The sequence below is a fragment of the Ascaphus truei genome, chromosome 3 (assembly GCF_040206685.1).
Source record: "Ascaphus truei isolate aAscTru1 chromosome 3, aAscTru1.hap1, whole genome shotgun sequence".
NCBI classification, from domain to species: Eukaryota; Metazoa; Chordata; class Amphibia; order Anura; family Ascaphidae; genus Ascaphus; species Ascaphus truei.
Window position 1 is genome coordinate 421,636,641 of NC_134485.1, and position 27,795 is coordinate 421,664,435.

Genomic DNA, 27,795 nt, shown 5'->3' on the forward strand with positions numbered 1-27,795 from the left:
GAAAATCGTTCGTGACTCCATTAATGGCATTTTGCGCCATACAAGGCATCGGCCCTGGAAGGACAATCTGGTGGGGATCGAATTTGCGTGACTGTTCAACTGTTTATTTTATTGTAAATGTTTTTGTAAATGTTTTGACTTTCTGTACTTTAATAAAGGAGATGTTGCGTGTTTTAACTTGTATTACTAAAGACATGTTTTTACTTACTGTACACAGGACCTGCACAATTCCAGTGCTCGAGGGCCGCAACCAGGCCCGGTTTCCAAGGTTATCCTGAAAACCGGGCCTGTTTGCGGCCCTCGAGGACTGGAGTTGTGCAGACCTGACTGACTGTAAATGTTTTGACTTTCTGTACATAAATGTTTTCACTAGCAGTAAACCATACACCTGTTGATGTTTTGAATTGCTGTACACTTAAAATGTTTTTACATTGTATTTGTAAATAAATGTTTTTGTACTTACTCCACCAATAAAAGAAAATGTTGATTTGTTTTAAATTGTTCCATTGTCTCCTTTTACACTGTAACAAAATAGTGTTTCTAGAACATACTGTACAGTACTGTAGGCATGCTCAGTACTGTACATCACGAGTATTACAACAATACATGCTGTACGGGTATAGAATACACATGTACTGGAATACATGTAGAATAAATGCATACTTATTTTTTCGGGTTTATTATACAGTATATATATATAAAAAGTATTGTATATGGTCTGAAAATAACAGCATACTGTTTCCGGTTTTCTATGAAGCTCTCAGTTACAGTATTCTATCCTAATCAATAACAACGGCCACTAAACTGTAGACTCCGTTTTTTTCAGATTCAGCAATGTGCAGGCATTGTTACACAAAGCGATATTATCCTTCAAAATCCCTCCATTTGCCGTTTTCCGCATGAGATGACAACGTTTTCTTTTCTGAGGAAAAACAAAAGTAAAAGTTTTACTGTAATGGTCAGTCAGTCCCCTAAAGAAGTTCCCACCAATCATTTTCTCGGGGGCGGGGGGGGGGGGCGTCTCCTGTTCACATGCGCATGCGCCTACCGTCGATGTGATGACACGCATATGCGTTTCAAGAAGGTTCCAATGCGCATGCGCCTAGCTTTTCACCAATTGTGCAGTATCTACTGTAGAAGCCGCTCAGCCAATGATATTGCTTACAGGAGAATCGGTTGACTTTGATATTTTCAAAATAAAAAAAACAGAATAAAATACGGCAACATTACTCACCATAGACTTTGCCAATCAGCTGGCGCCGAGCCACTGCCAGTCCCGTATTCTTGATCATACACGTCGTTGACAGGTTACAGCGGGACTACTACACCTGTAGTCAGCTGATGAGGCTGGAAATCGCTTGGGTACATTCAAGCTTGCTCGAAATTGTACGCGAAATCCGGCTCAGGCTGCAGGTATCCGGGCGGGGACAGACAGCAAGGGTTGCCGGTCACCAGGTTTTCACTGACGGTCGGACGGTTATTGGAAGCTGCCGCTGTCGCTGTCGTATTGCTTGCCAGTGATTGATGTTTCTTAGTTGGTTTAAAGATTACCTTTCGCCTTTTGCAGTCTCCATGATCATAGATACGGGAAAAACCCGGTGATACACACCAATACCCTCCAATAACATCGGGATCAACACGAAAAAACACGGATCGCTACATAACTTTTTCCTTATTGCACGCTTCCACACATGAGCATCTGGCGAAAATTTTTAATAGTCATAGTTTTTGATTAAAATACTGATAAATTTGAACAACTGTTGCCATCTTATCTGTTGCATTGATCGCGGCCCATATTAAATAAGCGTACGTTCTGTCGGGTTTTTGGAACACTGACTGCAGTTGTGCACTCATGGCGGGACTCAGGACAATAAACAGACAAGAAACTGTGCTTGTCTTTTTTTTAATATGACAAGCCTAAATTGATACATTATTGTAACTTTTTCCTTCAGTCCCAAGGCCAATTTACAATGGACCACTGTTGTATTTTTTTAAACACCTGCAAGTCGACACATTACAGAAGCGCATGCGCATTACAATTCATGAATATCTGCCATTTGGCGGATACGTGAAGAATTGCAACCAATTAAATGCGAACCATTATCAATAAACATATCAACCGCGGGTGTGAATGCGGTATAAATGCGGTCAGAATGCGGCATGAACGTAGTGCAGTGCAGTGCGTGGCATTCGGAAAAAAATCCCGGAAAAATTCGGAGATGTTGGAGAATAAAAGGGGCCGCGGCAGTATATGTCCCTGAATATAGAGAACACTTGTATATATTTGCAAAATGGATTAAATGGTTAAAAAGGAAAATAAAAACCAACAATAAGAATATATTCACACACGTGACTTATTCGAAATGGTCAAAAAAAAAGAGTCCCAGATTTTAGCTCCAAGGTTGAGACCGTGGTTGGAGTGTAAACAAACTAACAATGGAAATTGACAAATCCTGGTTCTCTTTTTGATATTCTCCTCTACCTTATCTTCTGAGGTTGAGGAAAAAGGAAAACCTGAGAGCACAGCAAAAAGCGTCGAACTGGAGGCCAATAGAAAAAATAACAACTTTATTGAAACATGCCTAGTTTAAAACGAGAAACCTCTAACGTGTTTCTCGCCAAGGGCGCTTTATCAAAGAGTAGTTTCAGTGGTCTTAATTCAGCTCTTTATAGCCCTCACTCTCATTTAACAGCAGATGGATATTGATCCGCGTTAAGAGATTTGCGGCTTCCCCCGGCGTGCATGTTCAGCCGGGATCGCGCTTTGTAACCATACAGCGTGATCCTCCTACCTCTAGGGGTTTATTCAACTCACCTACAGACAGGCATGTCCTCGAACATATCAGCGCTGATATAACCAAGATCAGCGCTGATATAGGGGACCATGCGATTTACAGTTAGACCGGCCCCTCTATAAACTGGCATTAGGTATATAGCTGCTATACAGGGAAGGGGGGTGGGGTGATTGTACACTGAATCCATCCCATCTTTAACCCCACATACACCCTATTAGCTGGTACTGTTGGCATTTCGTCAGTGTGTCTATCTGCTTAGTAGATTCACGGTTTCTGTCAGCTGCTATGTGTAATTATTAGCCCCATTTAACCAGTGCTGATCTCAGCTGTAGCAACCACAAACACAGTGGAGGTACCTGATGAATGCTAATATATACCTCACCTAAATATTTGCCTATAAGCCTGTGTTTTACCTCACTATGTGGGCATACTATGACTCCGCAAGAGACCTAGCGCCGATTACGCTGGAGATACCACGCAGTAAGCAGTTCATTCTCACAATAGGGGTGGATACGGTCTGACCTTGCATACTATACTACAGAACATTTGCACCATTAGTGTATCATCTGAGTGTGCACCACATGCCCGGATACACTAACATTGACATTATTTTCTGGGTGAGTTCTTATAGGCTCCTTTCCTATACCTTTTAGGAAGCTATAACATATAGCAGTCTAATCCCGAATATCTATAAGGGATTTTATTACTACATCCACCCACCCAGCCCTAGGTGGGTTATAATTGGACACAGTCACGTGCTGTTGTAATACACCGTTTAATTAAGTTTTAACACCCTATTTTTTATTCTTGGTTATTAATAAAGTATTTTAAATTTACAATTCTACATTTGCTGTGATTGAGTGCTGGAAGACTGGGTTCTTTTTTCTCCCATATGATACAATCAGTCTCCATCCAGTCAGCACCTCACTGTGGTTAGCATCAGCTGTGCGGGTTTTTCTTTGTGTATAGCCCTCACTCTCAAATGCACCACCCACCTGTGTCCAGGTAAAAAACCTCCCCTGGAACACAAACCCTCAGTGAAAATGAAAACACGGAGGAGAGGGGGTGCACCCGAGAAGAGAGAGGAACAAAGACATAACAACATATACAAATTAATACAAAGACCAGTATCCATAAACATCATAAAATAACTAAACACTGTGGAGCAATGTAAAGCAAATATTGGATATTATATAATACAAAAGCCATAACGCAAAAAATAATAATAAAAAAAACTATCTAATAAAATAAATAATATTGTTCTTCTGAGGTTGAGACTGCTTTTCACTCAGTCCTTGTTAGAAAGTCAAGTCAGGACATCCAGCACTCTCGTTCCCTGCAGTTGCTTGGCCTGTATCGGCCGTAGTGCCTCCACTTTCAGCCTGGTCACTCTGTCTGCAATAACTTCAGGTGATCTGGACCTAGAGACTTTTTTCCGCCCCAAAAATTGCATGTACTGTATTGACACAAATGAAGAAATGCAAAACGTGGGACTTTTTCTTCTTTTATTGGACACTTCATACATACACTGTTTTGTGACCTACTTTAATTGTTGGCACAATGCTATTTTCTTTTTTCATTACAAAGTAAAAATGTAGCTTCAAATGTTGAAAACAAATATTTCTGTACTATGATGAAGGTATGTGGTAAGAATAACACCGACTGATTTGAGCGATCCCTGGTTCCCAATAAAGTATTGGATTGATAATAATAATAAAAAAACATATATATATATATATATATATATATATATATATATATATATATATATATATATATATATATATAGTATTGTGTGTATATATTTAAAAAAAAAAAATTAATTAAATGTATTTATTTATTGCCCCTTTAAAACGATTGTATGTTATTTTGAGCCTGTGGCCTGCTTCTCACTGAAGTTCCCAGAAGAGCTGCTTCCATGTCCTTCCTAATTTATGTAGGCTAAAGCATTAAGGATATTGCTGTTTAAGATCAATTTTGACCGCTAAAAAGTTACAGCTCGAGGATAGATGCAATTTACTTAGACGCGGCCATTTTGGGGGGAGTATCCCCATTATGTTCTATAGGGTTTTTCGTCTGAAAACGGTCAGTTCATAGTATATTGACCCCTTGGTGTATTTCTTTTATGTCCGCTCCCCGAAGCGACATAGCTGCAATGTGTAAGCATGGTGTTTTTTTTAGAGGGGGCTGGTGTCTGATATACAGGTAGATGCACTGGCGAGAGTGTGTGTCTTTATGTATATGTTTCTTTACTTGCCTAACAGAATCCTAAAACCAAAGCCCAGATAGAGACCCTGCTACAGAATGGGATGAACAAGGAGCTGCGAGAACGGCTGTGCTGCCGGATGTCATTTGGCACCGCTGGGCTGCGCTCCGCCATGGGAGCGGGATTCTGTTACATCAACGACCTCACCGTCATACAGACAACACAGGTAAGCAGCTGGAAACGGGGAATAACCGTGATACAATAGCAACAGGTTAATGGTACCCACGTCCTGGATACATGCTTAAATGGGGCAATCACAACAGGCCAGTGAGGAAAACAGCCTTTTGTAAAGGATTCAAGTATAATTGGCTAATATATCAAGTTTGGTGGATTTCATATTTTTCTGGAGATCGAAAACTTAAATTTCTTAGGGGCCTCTGAATGGGGAACTATTTTGTCAGCCTAGTGTTTTTTTTTGTTTTTTTTTACCCTTGGCTTACCCTGTCCTTATCAGAGGGCCAATAAAGATAGGAGGGGAAGAGAGGGGACAAGCTGTGCAAGCAATTGCTGAACACACCATGGCATCAGAAATCACACTCCTCCCAAATCTCAGCTCACCCAGATGGGACCATAAACATGTCACTGGTATTAGTTCACTTTGGTCCTAAGAGGGATTGACCTTTTAATTAATTGTGCAGTTTGTTAGTGTCAGCTAATAAATGGCAGTGGGACATTCGGTTATTTCAGAGCATCACAATCCATCATCATTGAGCGATACAGTACAACCCCCAGTGTGCCCCTCACTCCCCCATAATATTTTATTAGAAACACCTGTAAAATGAATAGTACAAAACCAAATTATAACCAATCAGTTTTAGCCTTTTGCTGTCAGATGAATTTGTTGACTTATTTCATTTAGCACTTTTGCATCCTTCTTTTGGGGTGGGGTCTTAACGAGATGGTGTGCTAACGTAGGACTGGGGCACGTGTGCAGACAGCATCCAGTTTTAGACAAACGCTACTGTATTTTGTTAGGTTGAGGTTAATTGCTTTGTTCCAAGATTGTTGCTTTCTAACTTCTTGCTGGCTCCAATAGGTCACAATTAATGAATAATTGGTTTGTAGGCAGCTTCATGTCAGCGTCCATCATCCATCGTTGACTAGCATCGATCCTGGAAATGCTGGGGCTAAGTTTGTGTTCATGATCTCTTGGACCTGGGGATTTCCGATTGCAAGTTCCCAATAGAAGATCCTCATTCACATTTTGTGTAGCTGTAATTGCTGCCCGAACAACAATACACTGTGTTTTTGTGACGCTGGCCTTCCTAGAACTCAAATGGATATATGACGGCAATATGTTTAGTGTGTGTGTGTGTGTGTGTTATATGTATGTATAATATATATATTTATTATTATTATTTAGAATGTTCTCTAACGCGTGTAGGAATTTAGGGAGGTCACACATTCCAGACCTAACGAAAGAAAATGTATAGGAGAACGACGAGGAAGAATAACAAAGGGCGGGAAACATGAATGGGAGCAGGAAAGCTGCAAGGGTATTGGTGTCTGTTTGCCATGTTTTGTTTTTAAAGGCAGGTTTTAAATTCTTTCTTAATGGAAGTAACGCTTCCTGATTTCTTAAAGCCACAGGGAGCGTGGTGGTTCTCTGCATGTGATTGATCTCCTCTGCCTGCTTCTTCTCTTTACTACAACTGCAGAAAGGGGGTTGCATAGGCAATGCCACCTTCTTTCCTCTCTCGTTATCTATTTTGGACTTGAGCAGGGTAGGGGTGAGAGAACACGTGATGAGCCTCCCCCACCCTCACTTAGGCCCAGATGAAAAGACAATTCTGCTCATTTTCCAAAGAAACCAAAATGACCAAATGTTTGCTTTCATTTTGGAACTTGATGCTGCACAGTCCTATTACTAGCTGCAGTGACCCCAAGGTTCCTAAGATATTGTTTTTTTTTTTTTTTTTAAATATGCAGTTAAACAAATATTCCAGGAGCCGGGGGAGGTTACTAGAGATGAAAATGATACTTGTTTAAGGGAGACAATGACATATTTTGGCTGTTTTCTGCAAACGACAGGGATTGCTCCTTGACATACAGTTCAGTGTCTTGATCACTGTCCAAGGTGCTGGCCTGAAACATACTTGATAACACGCGGTTGCTTTCTGTTCTGCATGTTCTTTCCTTCCGCCGTTGTGCAGGCCGACTTCTCTTGAAAAACGGTTGGCTAGGTTTTGATTTTTAATTACTTTGCCTAAAATTTTGAAGGTGGCACAAAGTTTTGTTTGAGCTGCAATTACCTCCACAGTTACTGATCAGGATAAATAAAAGCACTGAGACGGGTTACTTTTCACTATGGTTTGACATTTTACATTGGCAACGCAGCTTCAGCCAAGGTTCCTCTCTGTGAATACTAAAAGCTGAGCTCAGGTGACTGTAACCAGAGGACACCGGAGAACATGAGAGCTGCCTCAATGCAGATCCTAATAATTTTATGTACTCTCTGTATTTTAGGACATCCTACGCAATCCAATTAGTGTTTTTGGCACACACGCCTCATATTTCTTCTGACTATACAGATCTCATAGTTTGGTGCCAATAGAGAGCTGTCTTTTTTTCGGGCTGCACTACTTTCTGAAAGGATTGACACATCCGATTTATAGCTGCATGCAACATATTTTAAACATGCCCGATGTGGGTTTAGTTTAGTAAACAAAAGATTATGGTCAGCGCCAGTGTTTTGAACTAACTTTTGACACAGAAGGACAAGGCAATATTGAAATATAGACGGGGAACTGCTGATTTATATCGGTAACAAGAAAAATAGAGTTGATTTAGAATGGGGAAAACAAAAAAAAATCAAAGTAAAACCGGACATCAAAGGCACTATAAAAATATATGACCATATCAATTTTCCTACTTTAATGAATATTTTGTGTTGGTTATTTTAGCCATGTTGATAGGTTTTTATATATTGATGTATGTCCCAGATATACAGAGGTTCAAGTAGCCATATGCTAATCCTAGGGAAGTGTAGATTTGTTGAGTTGTGATACATTCTCAGGAGTGGTCTACGACATTTTGGTCGTGGCTATTTCACCGTGACCGCTGGCGCATAGCCGCAAGTGACCTCGCTCCGGAATACTCTACCACCGGCCAAGATAAGTCCCTAACCTTGGCCCTTATCCTAAAATCCCCTAATCGTAACCCCCAATACTAGTGCTACCCCTACCCTAACAACATTAACCCTTTACCCTAAAACTCTTTACCCTAAGCCCCTACTCTAACCGCTAAAAACTCCTAAAGTTAACCCCTACCCTAAAACTTACCTTATCATAGAAGCTGGCGACGGAGGGGCCAGCAGCAGAGTGGCTGCTGTGGATGGTCCCTCTGCGGCCAAACACTGGCGAGGGGACTTGGGTTGCGGCCATCTCACAGCGACCAATTTCCCATTCCGTTCTTGGGACTTACATGAGTGTTCAATAGCAGTATAGTGTACAGAGCTGTCAACATTTGAAGATGAGATCTGTGAGGTTTTCAAGTTCTGTACATTATAATTTCATTTATGAAGAACTGTCTTCCAACATTTCACCTCAGGAATTTGCTGAGTATTTTATAACAAAGGTGAATTCCATTTGTCAAGACATCCCCTCTGTATCCTCCTCACACTCTACATCTCTTCCTAACTCTCCTTCAGCCTTCCTTAACTCTCTCACAGAGGGGCATGTGTCGCTGCTTATCTCCTCTCCCCCCCTTTACCACTTGCAGTCTTGACCACATTCCCTCTCATCTCCTCAAACCTCTTGCTCCTACTCTAATCCCTACACTCGCACATATTTTCAACTCCTCCCTCTACTCTGGTACCATTTCCTCTTCCTTCAAACACGCAACAGTTATACCCATACTCAGAAATGGCAAACTTGACTCTACCTGTCTCATTGTCCTGCTTTCCTCCTGCCTTTTGCCTCTAAATTCTTTGAACGCCTTCTATTCTCTTGCTAGCTCCATTTTCTCACCTCCTATTCTCTCTTAGATCCTCTACAATTTGACTTCTGTACTGCTCACTCCATCATAACCGACCTCCCTTAAATAACTAATGCCCTCCAAGCTGCCAAAGACAAAGGTCATTACACTCTGCTCATATTGCTTGACCTCTCTGCAACCTTTAATGCTGTACACACCCTCTTCTTCACATTCTCCATACTCTTGGTTTCCGTAACAGAGCTCTATCCTGGATCTCCTCTTGTCTCTCCCATTGCACTTTCAGTGTCTCGTTTGCCAACACCTCCCCATCCTGCTTTATCGATCTCTCTGTAGGGTACCCCAAGTGTCTGTCCTTGGACCTCTTCTCTTTTCCCTTTAAAAACACTCTCTAGGTGACCTTATCACATCTCTTGGTTTCATATATCACCGCTATGCTGATGAGACCATTTACTTTTCAACCCCATACCTTATACCTACTGTGCAGACCAAAGTCTCTGAATATGTCCGTTATATCATCCTGGATGGCCCTTCGCCGACTCAAACTTAACATGTCAAAGACTGAGCTGCTTATACTTCTTCCCAAGCCTGTCCCTACTTCCCCTTCTACATTACTGTTGGCAGTACTATCATTCACCCAGTGTCAGCAGCAGCTGCCTAGGTATCACATTTGACTCCTTCGTCACAATCACAATGTAGCCAAAACCTGTCGTTTTTTTCCCACCTTAACATTGCAAATATACGCCCTTTCCTCTATTGCTCTACTGCTAAAACTGTGACGCAGGCCCTCATTCTCTCCTGTCTCGACTATTGAAACCTTCTACTGTCCTGCGTTCCTGTCTCCCCTACAATGTATCCTAAACGCTGCTGCTAGAATCATTTTACTGTCTCCTAAATCTGTCTCCACATCTTTCCAGCTGAAAAAACTCTCCCGGCTTTCTGCTCAAGTGTCTTCTGTCTACTCGTGTATCTAAAGCCCTCTCCCACCTTAAACCTTTCTCACTCATTGCCCCACACCCCTGGAATGTCCTTCACTTCAATATCTGACTGGCACCCTCTCTCTCCACTTTTAAGACCCATCTTAAAACCCACCTCTCTAACGAAGCATATGGGTAGTTCCGTGGCTGATACTATACATCTCATACATCGACCATGGCCCTTTGCAGATGCACTTACCAGAACACCCTCCTACTGTCTCTGTATGTTCTTCCTACTTACCACATATATTGTAAGCTCTTCGGGGCAAGGACTCCTTTTTCCAAATGTACTTTTATGTCTGAAGCGCTCATTCTCATTGTTATATTATTACGTTGTGCACTGTGAATACGTACGTGTTTTTTGAACTGTAAAGATCATGTGCACAGATTGTGTTGAAACATAACACAGAATGTCCCATGCAGGGGAAGCCTGCACACAGACTTTGTGCAGCAGGCCTGGTGGAGGCATGTGCCAATACATGTCTACAGATTTGTGCAAGGGGAACAACTTTTTGTATCAATTAATCTTGGCAAAGTTGTAACACTGATGTAGAAAACATTTTCTTGAGCTAGCACAGTTGGACAAATTCTCTTTGCTGGAGGATCTGCATCTGTATTTTTATAGAATGATGTTAAGACTGTTCAGCAGTGATGAGAAAATTGTAGCCATCTGCGCCCAAGGCATTTACCCATTTATACAACCTCTACCTGTTCTGTGGCAGCATCATTGGGTTTCTGTACAATGATCCCTGGTGCCTGCATGGGTTTGGGGACCCAAAATAATCAGCTGTTTGAAACACTCCTTTATCTATTGGGTAAGTGGGAGGTTGTTAATCGTTTGTTGAGAACCATATATTTGCATTACACAAGGATTGTAATACAAAGTTTAAGGAATTAGAGTTTACTAGAAGTGCACCCTCTGCACTTGTCCTTTTATTAAAATACATATATTCAGCAATTCTTTTAAGCGCCTAGTAGTCCTTATTAAAATGTACAGTTAGATAAAGAGCCATGAGAATGACAGATCATTTTTGTTCCTCAAGCTCCCATAATATTATTGCTTTTAGTTTATTGCTTCACAATGCATGTCCAGAGCAGCCCCCAACCATGGAAGAGAACACTGTCCGGGATAAATTATATTTAAAAGGTTTAGGCACTGTTCTTATATTACAAGGGAGCCATCACTGCAAATGTGATGTGTCTACCTTAGAGTTGAAAGGGTTCATCCCAGGGCCCCGTCAAGTCTTTTTATAGTAGGTCTAATGAGAGGAGGGTCATGTACAGTACAGTAGAGGGAAACGAAGGTGAAGCAAACAACCTTCATTATTTTTGTCTTGGCAGAAGGGGAGGGACCACTGTTGGGGAACAAGAATTAGAGAAGGTGGTGGGTAAATGTCTATTTGGAGAAATTGTCCAAATGGAACTTTCAAAACGGATCTATAGATCTATTTCAGTCTGTATGACACAGCACCAGGTTATGCTGTAATGTACTAGATTGCAAACTGTCACTGAGCCATCTAATGCCATGCTACAACATGCAGGCTGCTGGTATAGAAATGGAACGTGTGGGAAACAGGCCCACATACACTAAAGGATTTGAGCAGGTGACAATGTATACATAAATTAGAGGCCAAAGCTTCTAGCTAAACAATAAAGGCAGCTTTGTTCTGGAATAGCCTTGACATAAAATTTGCCCTTTGAAACAGTTTTGTACTCGGATACTTATCTATAAGATTCAGAAACATTTGTGGTAAACAGATTTGAAAGTGACATTGTGAGAAACAAACCACTGATACGGAAGCTTTTCTTTATATCCGGGACGTGTGTGTTTTTTCCTGTGCATTCCTGCCCATAACTCTTACTAAGCAGTACTGTATATTGTCCTTCTTTACAGCCAGAGAGTTAAAGCGGCAATCCTGCCAAATTACCTTTTCTTTAATTAATTAAAAATTTAAATGTTTTATTTTGTTAGTCCAGCGGAACTAAGCCATACTCTCAAATTCTGTATGGTACGGTCCCATGGTGTATTTCCCCACTGAATATCATTGTGTTTGTGCAGGGGATGTACCACTACCTTGAGAGATGTTTCCCAGATCTGAAGCAGAGGGGCCTTGTGGTTGGGTATGACACACGTGGTCAAGTGACCAGCAGCTGCAGCAGTAAGAGGTAAGAGTCTGTGGGCCAATGAAGTGATGTATCGTCTAGGTAGCAATTGTAACAAACTTTACATATCCTGGGACAAACACCTTCATTCTTGATTATCACCCGTGTTGTAAGCACACTCCTTGTTCCACTAACCCCCATGGGTTAAACTTTTGTGTAATGCTCCGCCAGCCACAAATGAACAGGAAAAAACGCTATTCCTTTGCTAGCCCAGTCATTTCTGCTAAACCATATACCATAAAATTATACCTAAAAAGTCAATGGGGGAAGTAGCACTACAAAAGGGGTTATAAACTATTCCGGAGCCCCAATGAGCTGTCCGTGGTAGGAAACTCGAGTATGGCGCACCTGTGAGCACGTGACTTGTGTATCCTGCTGGCTCCTTTACCTCGCAGCAGGGTCCTCAACATGAACAATATCTCTACAAGAATGTCCCACTCAACCTCAATACCCTGCCACCACCGAGAATTATTCCTGCTCTTACCTTCAGAGTCCTTGGATCCTGAAGAATAGGAAAAAATATGTAATTAACACATAACCCAATGTAGTAAAATATGCCCTAAAATGCAGTTAATAGGTTCAAATGAAAGGCCAAAGATAGTACTTACCGTATTACATTTTAGACTTAATATATGAAAAAGTGGAGCAGTGCCTGGTTATAGAAAAAGACTGTTACAAAAACATATCGTATAATAATGCAGACCGTTTCAGAAAACATGATAAAAACAGAAAATCTAAATACGTTACCTGATTACAATATCTTATCCTTCAAAGAGGCACGATGGTAAAAATAACAGACTCCATGCATTTATTGGCAAGGCACACCCTCTAAGTTTCATATCACAATTGAATGGTTTTCATTCTCACTTTGCCTCCGTTACAAAGATGAGTCCCACCTTTCTGTGGGTGTGATCTTCTCTCCACCCCATCCATCTCCTGTGACATTTATGATGGAGCACAGTTTTTTTTTTTTTTAACTCAAAATAGTTCACTGTTTTTAAAAGAAATAAATAGCCCATAACTCTCTTTCTGTAATCCCTGGAACAATGTGACCCACATCATTGCGTTCGCATGAGTTTGCCAAAGACATAGAAATCAGTCTTGCCTAGGTTGCTCCTCATTTTGAGCGGCAAATGAATGTCTGACCTTTGCACCATCATCAATATCGTGACACGTTTTAGTATAATTTTAATCCGCCTGACTTCACGTTTCAAAAATGTATATTTATGCTTATGAATATTATCAGATTGGATTTTGCTTCTATTTAGTAAATCTGTAGAGACCTGGGTAATGCTCTCCTGGTCACACCTTGTTCTGTCCAGGGTACTTTGAAATTATGTCCTGGTCAGTTCTTGGCATGTCTGGTTGTCTATGTCACTGTAAACATGTTTGTTAATGGACAATGAATCACTTAATATTGGCCAGGTTTTGATCTGATGACCTCTGATAACCAGCAGGAAAAACAGGCACTTGTAAAATGTCATATGAACTCTAGATGGCAGTAACACTTTGTACGCTGGATTTGTAGCACAACCACTCAGCAAAAAAGCATCTTTACAAGGACCAAAACCTTATCCCTTTTTTCTTTAAGTGCTTCTATGGTAATTGACTTTTCAGTTGAGTGTAATGTTATTGTCACGGGAGACCAGGCATTTACACCTTTTTACCAGGATCGTACATTGAGCAAAACATGTAAAGTGAAATAAAGGTTAATTTATTTGCACGAAAAGGCATACACACAATGATACACATACTACGTAAGAAAAGACACTTACTTGGGAACTGGTGTAAAAAAATAGACTTTCCTAGCTGCTGTGCACGCTAAAACAGAGCTTTACCTTGACGGGGACTTGGTTTTAAACGTCCTGGAACTAAAATCGGTTTGAAATCCCAGCTGCGACCGCTTCGTTCATTTATGACCACTTGGCCACAAAAAGCTGGACTTAGAAAATATTAGATGTTTCTGAACCCGGTGCCTTGCTATTCGCGCAAAAGCACTTTTTAACACATTCAAAAATCCCGCCACAGTTCTGGCGCTGAGAATCTCTTGAACTGATTTGGCTCTGGGGTTTCTCATAGTATTTTGGAACTCATTCACAAAATAATACAGCCAATCAGAGCGATGTTGGTCTCTGAAGCCGGGTACACTGGGAATCTTAATCTGCCAAGGGAAATGCGCAAGTTTGCCACCTTAGTCCCTTACTTTTCAGATGCTACCGGCTACATCAGGCTCCTCCAAGCTCCTCCAAGTCTGATGGGGCAAATGGTAGTCCGGACGACTTCCATTCATCCCAAAACGAGGGTAATTGAGCCCTTCCCTGCCACCCAAATGGTCTTCACACCTGGCATCCTCTGGTGGCTTTCATCTCCGATGTCTGGCAGACTCACTGGCACCAAGTTGGTAGCCCCCTTAGCCTGTCAGAACATTGGTTCTGAAAGTCTCAGCTAATTTACCGTGCACAACAGTACATTTTATCTTAAACACAATGTTAATAAAATGTCCTAAGTCTCTGGTTATGGGGAATAGAACAGAAAGCTGCACTTTTTCTACTAGCCTATTTTCTCCCCACACGATCAAATAGACTTGGACTGGATTTTAAAACTCCCCTTTATATATAGTTGGAGCACCCCAGAACCCCTATATCTGTTCTGGGTGACCTGGGCATTAACTGGGTATCCCTCTTAACCTAGGGACACCTCATAGTTACAGGGCACCTTGCATACCTATGCCCCATTTACCTTTCTGGGCTGTGCTGAAGCAGGGAACCCTAGCGGTGATTCGCGCAAGCGTTTTCAAAGGGAGATATTGACGGAACAATGTGCCTATATGTATCCGGGAATCGGGCTTAATTCCTGGGTACATTTTTGTGGTATCCAGCAACTCTGGACCCCGACTACCTAGACACATTCTAGCAACACTTTCTCCGCAAACCCCCCTTGAAACTCATACCCTGCTTGCTGGCATCCGTGGAAGGGCATAACAAACAGTTACTGGGCTCAAGAGCAGACACTGGACCCCCAATTCATGGATCAGAGGTAACCAAACAAGCTTTATTGTGAGCCTGGTTACCCCTCACCGTCGCAGTTATGTCTTAAAGCAGCAGTCCAAGCTGCCGGTTTTTTATTTAAAAAAAAATATATATATATATATATATATATATATATAGATATATAGATATATAGATATATATCTATATATAGATATATCCATATATATATCCAGATATATCTATATATATATATATATATATATATATATCCCTTTTAATATATATCCCTTTTAATATATATCCCTTTTAATATATATCCCTTTTAATATATATCCCTTTTAATATGTGCATCAATACAATCCACACAATAAGCAATTCGCTAAGTTTATGATCGATCGCCGAAGATTCGGCTCAGGAGTTCACTAAATGGCTGTCAGTGCAGTAGAAGAGGACCAAAGATGCAAAGCTCTGTGTGGAAGATCATGTGACCAGGCGGTCACTAAATACGATTGGTGCTCTGCTAGAGAGGGGGCAGGGCTGTTTCAGAAGAGGAAGAGGATGTGACATGGGAATGGTTGCTATAGAAACACTGTTACATTAAACTACATTAAAAATGTTTTACAGAGTGGTTTAAAAAAAATATGACATGCATTTTCTCATAGTACACACCTGATTTATTTAAAAAAAAAAAAATCACATGTAGGATATTGCTTAGTCTGCAGCTTTAATGCTGCAAAATTCCATGGATCCTACACATTAGATACTGTTAAAAATCACCGCCCTCCTCCTGTCACTGTCCTCCTCCTGCCGTAAAATTGGCTCCTGCAGGGTTTGCCAGAGCACAGACACCCCTGACCTTGCTGATGTCAGCATTAAGCAGCAGCACTAAATGTTAATGCAGTAAATAAAGCAGCCTGCTGCCCACAGTGACAGGATACTGCTTCTAAAAACAGACGGCTATGAGTTCATGATGAAGGGTCTCTTGGCAGAACAGATGCAAAAGTTTTGTGAGAAGTATCCCGTTATTTACAGCTGTTGAACAGTCCTGCGCTCCGGTTTGAGCAGATCTGAAACGGATGTAGTGGCTCACGCTGTATCTGTCTCTAATATACAGGCGCAGTCCCATATATGACCAAATTGAATTTGACTGTAATCCGTTTTATAGGCTGAAACTAAGGGATTAAGAAAAGCAAACCAAAATATGACGTACATGATTTTATTTTATCCTGGTAATGTTTGTTAATATCCTGTATCCCTGGGGGCGGTTCAGCCATGAGATGACGAGCGAAAGGGAGACTGCGTTTGGGCGTTTGGGAGAATTTATGTGGGTTAGATTGGAAATGTAGAGATCGGCCGTTTTTATGGCTAGCTTTATAGTGCCAGAACCTCGAATATGATTCTGCGTGGGTGGGTAGCCAGTGTAAGGCACAGTGAAGTAGCAGACGTAGAATGTGAAAAGAAAGATATTTGGGCGTTCTGGGTTGCGTGGGCTATGCAATCATGAATAAGAAGAAAAGAGGAAATAAACAATTGCACTGGATATGAATATGATGATGACGAGTTATAAAGATAGATACACTTAACTCAATGGGTATCTTCCGGTAATACCCAGCATACATCGCTCCATACTTCTTTGAGTTGTCTGAAGCTTCCGAATTATCTTCGTACAGTAATTAGGGTCCAAGTTTCACACCCATACGTGAGCACGGGCAGAATAAACTGGTCAAACTTTCCTCTTAATGCCAAGTGGAAAGTTTCCTTGAAATATTGTCTTGTTTCTTCGGGAATGCGCTCTATCCCATATTTATACTCTTATTGTCATTCAAATGTTCCAATCCATTGTTACTTGACTTTAGCCATTGTCTTCAACTTCCAGTTGTATTCCATTTTATCCACCCCGATCTTTGAGTGGACCCGTTTGAACATCACATTTGGTCTTGCCGAGATTTATTTTGAGGCCCATCTTCTTACTTTGACAAGTTCTCCGATTTGTTGCTGGAGGTCTTCTGGACTTGTGGCAAAATAGACATGCTGAAGGATTTGAAATTTTCGTCTTGTATAAACACTATGTTCAGAAAAAATGGGACCCCTTTTATTTTTCATCATGTCTTGCAGCGAAATAAATACATTTACATGAAAACGTTTGCAATTGTAGGTCTGTCACTTTAGATTATTACATTTAAGAATGATTTGATAATCTAATAAATATTCTTTGGAATTGGTGAAAGCGTGATGACGTCATCTAGGGCATCGTTACAAAATGGTGTTTAGAGAAGACGATAAGCACGTTATAAAGTGCATGAAACAAAGCAAGAATTATGGTCCAGACAGCTTCCATAAAATGTCTCCTGATGGATGGTCGCTAGGAGGACCTGAAAAAACAAATTTGTAAAGCAACATATCGTTTAGGAGTGGGGGAGTATCTGGATCAATGTGTTATCGATTATGCAATCAGATAGTGGTGTTCACGTCTCCGGGTGTTCATTTCAGCGGAAGGACATTTTGAACACACCCTTTGAACCGTACTTTCTAGTAATCTTAGTGTTTCTGATTAGATTACAACAGTTTGACACACTTACAAACAACAAATAAAAACTGCTATTTCTCGTTTTAATTAACTAAATTGATGGTAGGTTCATGTTATCGGTTGATCGTCTACATTGTACTTCTGATACAGTGTTAATCTACATGGCAGACCTACAATTGTGCAAATTTCCATGGGGATTCAGTGAGAAATAAATATAGAAGATATGATGAAAAACAAAAGGAGTCCCTTTTTTCATGAACATGGGGTGTGTGTATATATCTATCACCCACGCATACATTCCCCTCTCTCACATAATCTTGGCTGAATCCCCAGGATTTTAATTACTATTTTCTGCTTCTGGTGCCTCCGTTCTGAAGTTACCTACTCCCTTAGTTCCCTGCAATTAAATTCTTGTTGTGAGGGGGTGGGGGGGGGGGGGAGACATTATGGCAGCTGGGTGAACTTCACTCCCTTTACCCACACTCTTATGGACATGAGGGCACCACTTTTTGTTTATCGCCAGCAGCCATCTGTGGGTTTTTTTTTGACTGGGGATAAATCTGTATGTAGGCCATAGGTTTCCGGAGATAAACAAAAAAACAACAACTCATTTTCGTTCCAGAGAGTATCCTCGTTACAGACTGTATGTATGGGGGGGGGGGGGGGTAGGGGTGAAACGTCCATATTAGTGAGGATTTATGCATGAGACCTTGTCTATTAACTAGTTTATTTATGGAAAATGTAAGGGAATGAGGCTTATATATTCAGACTTTGATTTTCTGTTCCTTTCTAAAAAATATTTAAAGGACGTTATGGCAAAAATCTACCAGCTATGGCATTGTTCTTTAATCTGTTTTCCCATCACGATTTGCAATTTTATAATCCATTTACTGATGCACCTAATTTGTTCATTAAATTTCCCATGAAAACGTGTTATAAACCAAATGGCACCCTGTGCCTAGTTAGTCCTGAAGTGTACAATTGCAGTGTTTATAATGTGGTAAATTCCCGTTTTTTAAAAATTACTGTATGCAAAATGTTTCAGCAACAGTGTGCAATCTCATAACTTCTTTCCCCTTGAGGCTTCTTGCTTTGCAATGTAGCGAAGGGGCTAGTGCACTAATTTGTTCAATGCTCTGATGCTGCATAAGATAAGTATTTGGTAGTCAGGTCTGTTCGTGCTATCTAAATTCAGTGTGTTGCTGTAATTTTAGGCTTGCTAAACTCACTGCTGCTGTGCTCCTGAGTAAAGGCGTCCCGGTGTATCTGTTTTCAAAATACGTTCCGACTCCATTTGTGGTAAGTGACTCTGTTTTTCATTGTTTAACTACAGTATATTAGAAGTTCAAGGATTGATATTCCTAATAGACCAATTGTGCATCTGTGGGTAATTTGTATATTCCAAAGTAATCCCTATTCCAGTGAAAACTGGTGAGCTGATCGTAACTTCGCTCTCCACTGAGATATGTGATCTTTAAAGCTACACGCCCACGTAGCCAATCGGAAAACAACCTAATGTAAAATCATAAACACGCACGGTTCGATGCTTTCCTTGTGTGAGGAAATGTAATTGGAAACGGAATTTAATTGGGGCCTTTCAATGGGGAAGTGTTTGTCAATGTGTTCCTTACCCTTCTCCCACTGTGTACTTATCAGAAAGCCAACAAGAGCAAAGCCGCGTTAATTTCAGTTCCCGGGACACATACCGGGAAGGTGCCGTCTGTACTTCATGGAGGCTTCAAACCTCTGCTATAGTTGACGTTGCAGCATCCTATTGTCACAGGGGAGATGTAAACCTCCATTTTGTTTCCCCTCGAGGGGACAGTACCGGCAACACCTTTCCCGTTCGGTATCTTGGAGAGGGAAGGAATACCTATTAATGCATTGTTGAAGTTTAAAAATTAATTATTATTATTATTTTTTAAATATTACATTTGTGGAAATCTGTAGATTACAATCCATTTCCACTATGGATTTAAAAGAAGGGATCCTTTTGGTGGACTCTGATAATACGACCCAAAATGGGAGATTAGTACAGTATTGTGGTTAATGCCTTCAATGCTAGGCGGCCAACCAGCACGTTGCAGGACATACTTGAAAATGAGAGGTAACTCAATGTAGTACGTCCTGGTAAAACATTTTTAGAAAAAAATATAAATAATAAAAAGGTGGTAGAGCAGTGTTCCCCTTGAAATGTAAGACCTGTTATGCTCTCTGTTACCTTGAACATCTTCTCCACTAATGTGTTTATCAGCTGAGATCACCTGATGATTCTTTCACACAACTACAGATGGTTTGCACTTGGCTCTGGAACACGGAGCAGTTGCTATGGCGCTCGGAAAACATTAGACTGTGGTTTCAAATTGTGTATGTTGTGTTAGAATAGATCAATTATAAGTAATTAATTTGCTGCTTTGGAGTTATAAACGAACTCCCAGAAGGATTAACCTTTCAGTGCAGACTTCCGCACATTTGTATGAAATAGTGTGTGTGTGTGTGTGTGTATATATGTATATATATTTTGCAGAACACTCTCAATGTCGACAGCTTTGTGCCCGACTCCATGTGGTTAAAGTAGAAAATTAATGCTGGTACTCGCAGGACTTTTAAGTTCGGAGGAAATGTTCTTGTTTGAACTCTCCACTTTGGACCTTTGTCAAGATGAGTGAGAGTACACAGACCAACACCATTTTATACCTCGGGTGAACTGGCTGTATGAATAAAAACATATTATAACTGTAGTACCAAAAGAAATGTGAATAAATTAAGTGTAGACCGCTGATTACCCAGGCTAGGACTCATATGAACATAAAGTAGCAAGATACAGAATAAAAAAAGACAGAGCAGTAAATACATAGTTACATAGTTACATAGTAGATGAGGTTGAAAAAAGACTTCCGTCCATCAAGTTCAACCTATGCTAAATTTAGACAGATACTTTATCCTATATCTATACTTATTGATCCAGAGGAAGGCAAACAAAAAACCCCATTAAGGGGAAAAATTAATTCCTTCCTGACTCCAAGAATTGACAATCGGATTAATCTTACTGAAAGATGTATCTGCCCAGGTTTCCTCCCTGGGGGTCTTCCGGGTTACCCTTGTTAATATTGGCTCTGCTTCCCGAGATATTTGTCTCCAAAGGTGCCCCCGGTACCATCATTGGCTGGATAAACAAAATGGAGGTTTAACTCTCACACGGAATGCTATCAGTCGCGGCTCCTTGCTGACCCACGTACCGCTGGAAATGTAAGAATTGGGAAGTAGCTGCAGCACCTACGGAGGTCAGGAAGCATCGGGTCCCCCGAGCTGAAATGAACGAGGTTCAACTCTGCTAGGAATTCTTCTTTACAACACATTATTGTGATCGATGAAGGAATGACCTCTACTGCATATTTGAAAGTTAAAGAAATCGAAGGCAACTACCAATATGGGGACAAAGCTCTTCGACTTGAGCATTTTGTTTCATGGAGAGACTGTAATCCTCACATTTTTAACAGTATTTGTTGGCTCTAGTTGACACTTAGATATGCAACCACTTAACATTTCTTTCTTTACTTCTCTAATACTGTATGTAGTAGAGGGGATTCATCAAACACCCGAATGTGGTTTAAGTAAGATGTATTTATCTCTGACAATTTTTTTCCTATATCAACAAGTTTTTGAGGACACTGCCCTTGTTGTTTGGGACATCACAGTGGCCATGTATATACTGAATAAGGAAATGGGAATATTTTTTAACTTGTGTCTGGGGAAAATCACACATTTTAACTTCAAGGTCACAGGAAGCTGAAACTGGAATTCAAATCAACGTAACCAAATGTAACCCCGTCCTCTTCAGTTCATATTGCATTGTTCCTCCGTGGGAAACGAGCAAAAAAAGGCATGACATTCGCTGAAGGTCACAATGGCCCCGTGAGTGCTGGCCCCTGTGACATTCAGTAAATGTCAGAGCATGCGAGCTGTTAAAACACTGGGCTACTCCTTCTCCTAAAAGACCCTGGTTCAAAACCTGCTACTTTAGGATCCCCGAATTGTGCATAAATTCAGCCGTTCATTGTGTGAAGTTGTGAAATCTTACTAAACTGTATCCCTAAACACAGATTTGTATTTCTACTTTCTAGCCCTATGCTGTTCAAAAGCTCAGAGCTGTCGCTGGTATCATGATCACGGCTTCCCACAACCGCAAGGAAGACAACGGGTACAAGGTGAGCTTGGCATGCAAACAATTCACATTCTAGCTACACAGTCATCTGTACTGTATATAGGAAAATATACATTGGAAATTAATTTAAATCTGTAGCACACACAGACCATTTATTACCCGGTTTGTGATATAAATTCAATGCAACATTTCCATATTTCTCGTGAATAATAATTTTTTGTTAGCTCTAAGTTCTATGTTCTTACTCCTGAAGATGTGTGAATTTGATCCATTCAAAAAGTATCCCAACCCCCAACAACATGAGAGCTTTTCATAGATTCCGTTGAAGATATGGTAAATGAAAATACTACTTGTAGTGCGTTTGCACATCTCAGGCTACAACCCTGTCTTTCCTCACTATCGCTTGGCAAACAGAGCTTCCACTGCAGCCAGGGATTCTGGGTAATGACATGCAAATAAGCAGTGTGTCACTCTTTGCTTCTCATTCATTTTAACGGGAACCCGTATAAGCGTATGCATGGCGCATTACACAGTGTACACAGCCTGGATTAAAGAAGTGCAAAGCCAGTAAACATACTCAGACATCTGTTTCAACTTTTTGGGTCTCACCAGTGCGAGGTTGGTTGCTGGCTATGCCACGTGAAGCTGGTACGTGGGTATAACAAGACATTAAAAAAGTTATGGTGGGTAAAAAAAAGTGACAAAACCCTCCAGTGTACAGTAAAAAATACCACTTGTGCATTTTCAGGTCTCAGACATGCCTTTCACCATTATCGCTCGGCAAACCAACCTCACAATGATGAGACCCAAAAGTTTGAAAAAGCTTCCTGTGAGTAAGTTTCCTGGCGCTGCACTTTTTTAACCCAGGCTGTGCTGAAAAAGCTGTGTAATACGGCAGGCATAAGCTCATAGGGGACCATGTTTACATGGATTTGAAGCAAAGAGTGACACACTGCTCATATGCATGTCATTTACCCAGAATCCCTGGCTGCGGTGTAAGCACTGTGTGCTAAGCGATAATGGGGAAAGGCCAGGGTTGGAGACCTGTCTGAGACATGCAAATGCACAAGTGGTATTTTTATTTACTGTACGGTGGAGGGTTTGTCCGCTTTTTTTTAACTCACCATAACTTTTTTAATGTCTGGTTAAAGGTATCAGGACTTCTGAATCTACATATTTTATTAGTCTATTGAGGAGGGTATAGTGTTTTCTACCTCGTGTGGACAGTTGGCCCCCTTGTAATCTAAGGGGAGTACAGATTTTAAAACAGGAGATGCTTAAATATCAGTCTACCCCAGATCACTTTGTTTAGCCCTGTATATTACTTTATTCTGTACACTTTCCCCTGCCTGCATCTGTCTTCTGTCTTCTGTACCATACTGATAACACATAAAGGAGCCTTCCTACAGCACAGTGACAGTTCTTCAATCATCAAAATACTGTATTGAGACGGTTTACCAATACACTTTGTATTGGGGACAGGCGTTTCATTGAATTTTTCACCATAACATGAAACTGCGGTAATATTTTAATTATCTGAAGCTATTGCTAAAGTAGCCGTCCGCGCTGATCTCCATTTTTTGTTTGTTTTACTTTAAGAGATTTCTTCTTTTCAATCTGATGCTCTGTTCAGGAGATAAACATTTGAAATATTAAAGTTGCAGTCCAAGCAATATCCTAAATGTGTGTTTTTACAGATCAGTTCTGTACTATGAGAAAATTATTGTGGCATTTTTTTAAAACAACTCTGAATTACATTTGTAATGTATTATAATGTAACAATGATTTTTTTGTTTCTATAGCAACCATTTACAAAGTCACATCCCCTTCCTCTTCTGAGACAGGCTCTGGCACACCCCTTTTTGAGCCCTGCCCCCTCTCTAGCAGTGGACCAATTATATCTAGTGACTGTCTGGTCACATGATCTTCCCCACAGAACTTTACATCTTTGGTCCTCTTCTGCTGCACTGACAGCCATTTAGTAACTTCGCTAATTACTCATCATTGTGTGAATTGTATTGAGGCACATATTAAAGGGGGGAGGCAGTTTGTGCTGCTGCTTTAAGTGTCTGGGAAGTTAAAATTGCACTTTCCTTGGAGCCCAGCGCAGGGTAAAAATTACCTCAGATGCTAGAGATGAATGCCCTGATCATGATTTTTAATGCTATATACTGTATAAAAAAAACTCAGGACATGCTCAGGGGACAAGGTACTAACATGAGTTAAGGCCGCAATACTTCCAAGAAGACTACCTTTAATTATACACCAATAGAAGCTTTCGTGGTTTTTTCCGCAAGGTGTATTGGGAAAACGCTGCTCAGATCATATCCCCCCATGACAAAGAGATCCTGAAGTGTATAGAAGAGAGCATTGAGCCATGGGATGACTCCTGGAAGGAGAATCTAGCTGACAGCAGCCCGCTTACCAAGGACCCTCTGAAAGAGATTACCAACAGCTACATGGAGGATCTGAGAATGGTTTGTTTTCACAGGTATTTCAAATATACACTCCCCTGTTTTTTCTCTCTACTTTACACTCTCACTCTTGGTATAAGTTTGTGCAGAGACAGTGAGTTTTGTTGAAGATTACTGATCATCAGTGTATTGAGACTAGACCTATTACGAACTGATTTAAATGAGTAAAATTAATGTCCAGTCATGAGAAGTTTATTGGCCAAGCATCATATAGGAGTCCTCAAGGTTTGAATAATACGACCAGCACCTTTTTTTTTTTTTTCCACTATTACTGATCACTTTTTTTTCATAATACCACCAAATATTGTAAAGTTTCAATAAAGCCATTATTATTAGGTTGAGATTATTGACTGAACATAGGGGTTTATCGGAGTGTCTTCTGAAAAATAAACTTTCTCTGCTGCTAAGTGATGTATCTTACCTTTACTTTGGTCGCATCCCCCCACTCTTTCATACATTTCAATCTAGTCAAAAGTGGAGAGAACAAGGGTACAGTACCCCGTACATTTTAGAATGTCACATATCTGTAATTTTAAAGCCGCAATCTCCCAATGCATTTTGAAATGAGCTAATGTTTTGATCCAGCCTCGTTCTTCAAACACAGCCGTTTTTTCTTAAGAGGTAATGGGTTTCAAGTCTGGTATCTGCAGTGACCTGAAAATGGTGATGAGGATACAGAAAGTAGGTATTTTTGCGGTTCTAAAATGTCAATCCACACTAGTTGCTACAAATAATCATGTCTGACTACCCCTGGAAATGGCTGTATTCTCTCTTAAACATGGTTTTAGCACCATTTTTCATTCCTGTGATAGGATATGTTTTTCAGGACCCTCTATCGATGGATTCAAATTGCTCTAGAAACCAAAGAAGCTAAAAAAAAATAAAAAGAGAGAAAAAATCTAAATAATTGTATTAACTTAAGGACTTTTTTTTTTTTTTTTTTGAAGATGCATAAATTAGGGAAGTTGTGCTTAGGGTGCCAGGCTGCAGTTTGTCGAATTACACTTCATGGATGAGGTGACGGTAATGCAATGGTATCTTGGTTTAATTTGGATCTTATTTTTCCAGCAATGAAAGGTGCTGAAGGGGGAACATTTTTTTAAATGTAATTGCAAGAGACCTGTGCAGAGATACAACCAGGGAGACAGACAGAGTTGAGGAAATTTAAACCATGGATTTTATTCAGCCCATCACTTTAAACAATACAATTTATGGAAACACAAAAATAAATAAACATCCTATCCCTTTGTAAGGCCTATCTAACTTTCACAGTCTCTCTGCAGGGCTGGGAGGATAAGACTATTTCAAACCTATGACCACAAAGTCCAAAAAGGTACCTATAAGCAGGTGGGCCTTTGTTGTCAGTCTTTGGGTCTGGTTTGGTGTCTCTTGAGGGGGCACCCTCTGGCGAGTTCCAGGGTCTGCTGTGCCCTGGAATAGAGGTCTGGTTCCTGATGTCTTGAGGGCAACACAGTCCATCTGTGCTCAAGAGATCTCCTACAGTTCAAGCAGGAGGTTTGTCTACCTGTCTAATGAGCCAGGTGGTTAATTGTCTCTAGCTGCAATTAACCAGCTTCCTGCTGGATTCCTCAGGCCAGCATTAACGTACGCAATGGGTCCAGAGTATGTATGTAAAGCGAAAATGTACTTAAAGTGAAGCACTACCTTTTTTTCCACTTATCGATGTACTGCAATCGTCCTATACGTGCATAACTGATGCATTATTTACATTTGTAACAGGCTCTATAGTCTCCCCGCTTGCGCACAGCGTCGGTACAGGTAGGGAGCCAGTATTGCTGTTCAGGACGTGCTGACAGGCGCATGCGCGAGCTGCTATTTGTCTATTGGGCGATATGTCCTTACTCGCGAATGTACTTTTAGTGAGTCTCCTTAAACCGGGGTATGCCTGTAAACTACAAAAAATACCAATTTCTCACATACATAAAATCGCCAGCTGTTCAGCCAGCAAACTTATGGTCTTCCTTGGGGCAAGAAATGTGTGCAGATTTTATATATGAGAGTAATACGTTTTTGGAACACTTTATTTTGGAATGCTGCTGCCCCTCTACTTTTTTGTCTGTTGGTGTTTTCTGAACATCTGTACGTGTGCGTGTCTGTCTCCATCATATCACCATCCTATCACCAATCATCCCTTGTTGATCCACTTCTGGGTGAAGCCTCCCCCCCCGCCCAATGATCTACAAGTACAGTTGTTGCAACCTCTCTTCTCCACATTGCTACAATACATTTTCTGATTTCATACTCCCATCTTATTTTTGATCATCATCATGGTGTTTTAATTTTCCTTGGAATCCATTTGAGTACCATCTTTGCCCAATGATGGTCATTCCTTCTTGTTGTCTACTGCTATTTTAATTTCTTCACCCTTGTGATGTCAGGTTTGGGTTTTGAACCCATTCATTATTTTTCCTGTCTCTGTGGGTAATACCCAGCATCCATCTCGCCATACTTCTTTTAGTTCTGAAGATGTCATTTGCAACAAACCAATCAGTTATCACTCCTGTTGTCAAAACCGTTAAGGACTGTACAATCTTCATCACGTGTGTGTGTGTGTGTGTGTGTGTGTGTGTGTGTGTGTGTGTGTGTGTGTGTGTGTGTGTATACATCTCTACATCAATCACTGGTCTGGACTGTACCACTCCAGCCTGTCCTTACCAGGGTTTAGATTTGACCTGCAAAACTATGGTGCCTACAGTATACAACAAACGACAGAGAAGCCCAATGCTACATCCAACATGACAAAAATACACAGTAAAATACTTATATATTCTCCTGAAAAAGGGTAATTTAGTTTAACCCTTTGGCCAAAGCATTGTAAGCTTGCGAGCCACGACAAGGCAGACACCTGTTCGCAAGTCCTAACACTACCAGATAAAATACTAATATATCTCTATTAGGATTAAAATTCTCATTTACCTCTATTAGGAGGGAGAAAGACCACATTGGACCTATATCCAGTAGAATGAAAGGACCTACTAACTTGGGAAGTGGGGAGGGGCAGGCTTAAAATCTGGGAAGGAAATATATATGTATATAAGTGTCAAAAAGGAGAGCTATTGAGCTTTTTGACACTTGTATACATATATATTTTGTGGGGGCTCAGGGGTTCCCAAAAAGAGCTTGCTGGGGTTTTGTGTGTTTAGTTAACTTATTTTCAGCTGTCTCAGCTGTTTGGAGGTTAGTGGCTCCTCCTTGCCAGGTTTTAAGCCTGCCCCTCCCCACTTCCCAAGTGTGTAGGTCCTTTCATTCTACTGGTGTCTGCCTTGTCGTGGCTCGCAAGTTTACAACGCTTTGGCCAAAGGGTTAAACTAAATGACCCTTTTTCAGTAGAATATATAAGTATTTTACTGTGTTTTTTTGTCATGTTGGATGTAGCATTAGGCTTCTCTGTTGTTTGTTGTATACATATGCCACTCTCAATAGCTCTCCTATTTGACACTTCTATACATATATATTTTGTGGGGGCTCAGGGTTTCCCAAAAAG

General features: G+C 40.7%; 1 protein-coding gene across 2 annotated transcripts in view; it reads left to right on the plus strand.

Moving 5' to 3' along the window:
- The window catches only part of PGM2L1 (phosphoglucomutase 2 like 1), a 70,087-nt gene that overhangs the window by 18,589 nt on the left and 23,703 nt on the right, over nt 1–27,795 (plus strand). For both annotated transcript variants that reach the window (XR_012800055.1, XM_075592775.1), the window contains exons 2-6: nt 5,060–5,227; nt 12,031–12,137; nt 18,866–18,950; nt 21,776–21,859; nt 24,114–24,307. Coding sequence is in view for 1 of the 2 variants with exons in the window: in XM_075592775.1 (XP_075448890.1) it covers nt 5,060–5,227; nt 12,031–12,137; nt 18,866–18,950; nt 21,776–21,859; nt 24,114–24,307 (638 nt within the window). In the remaining variant the exon portion in view is untranslated. The remainder of the gene's footprint in view (nt 1–5,059; nt 5,228–12,030; nt 12,138–18,865; nt 18,951–21,775; nt 21,860–24,113; nt 24,308–27,795) is intronic.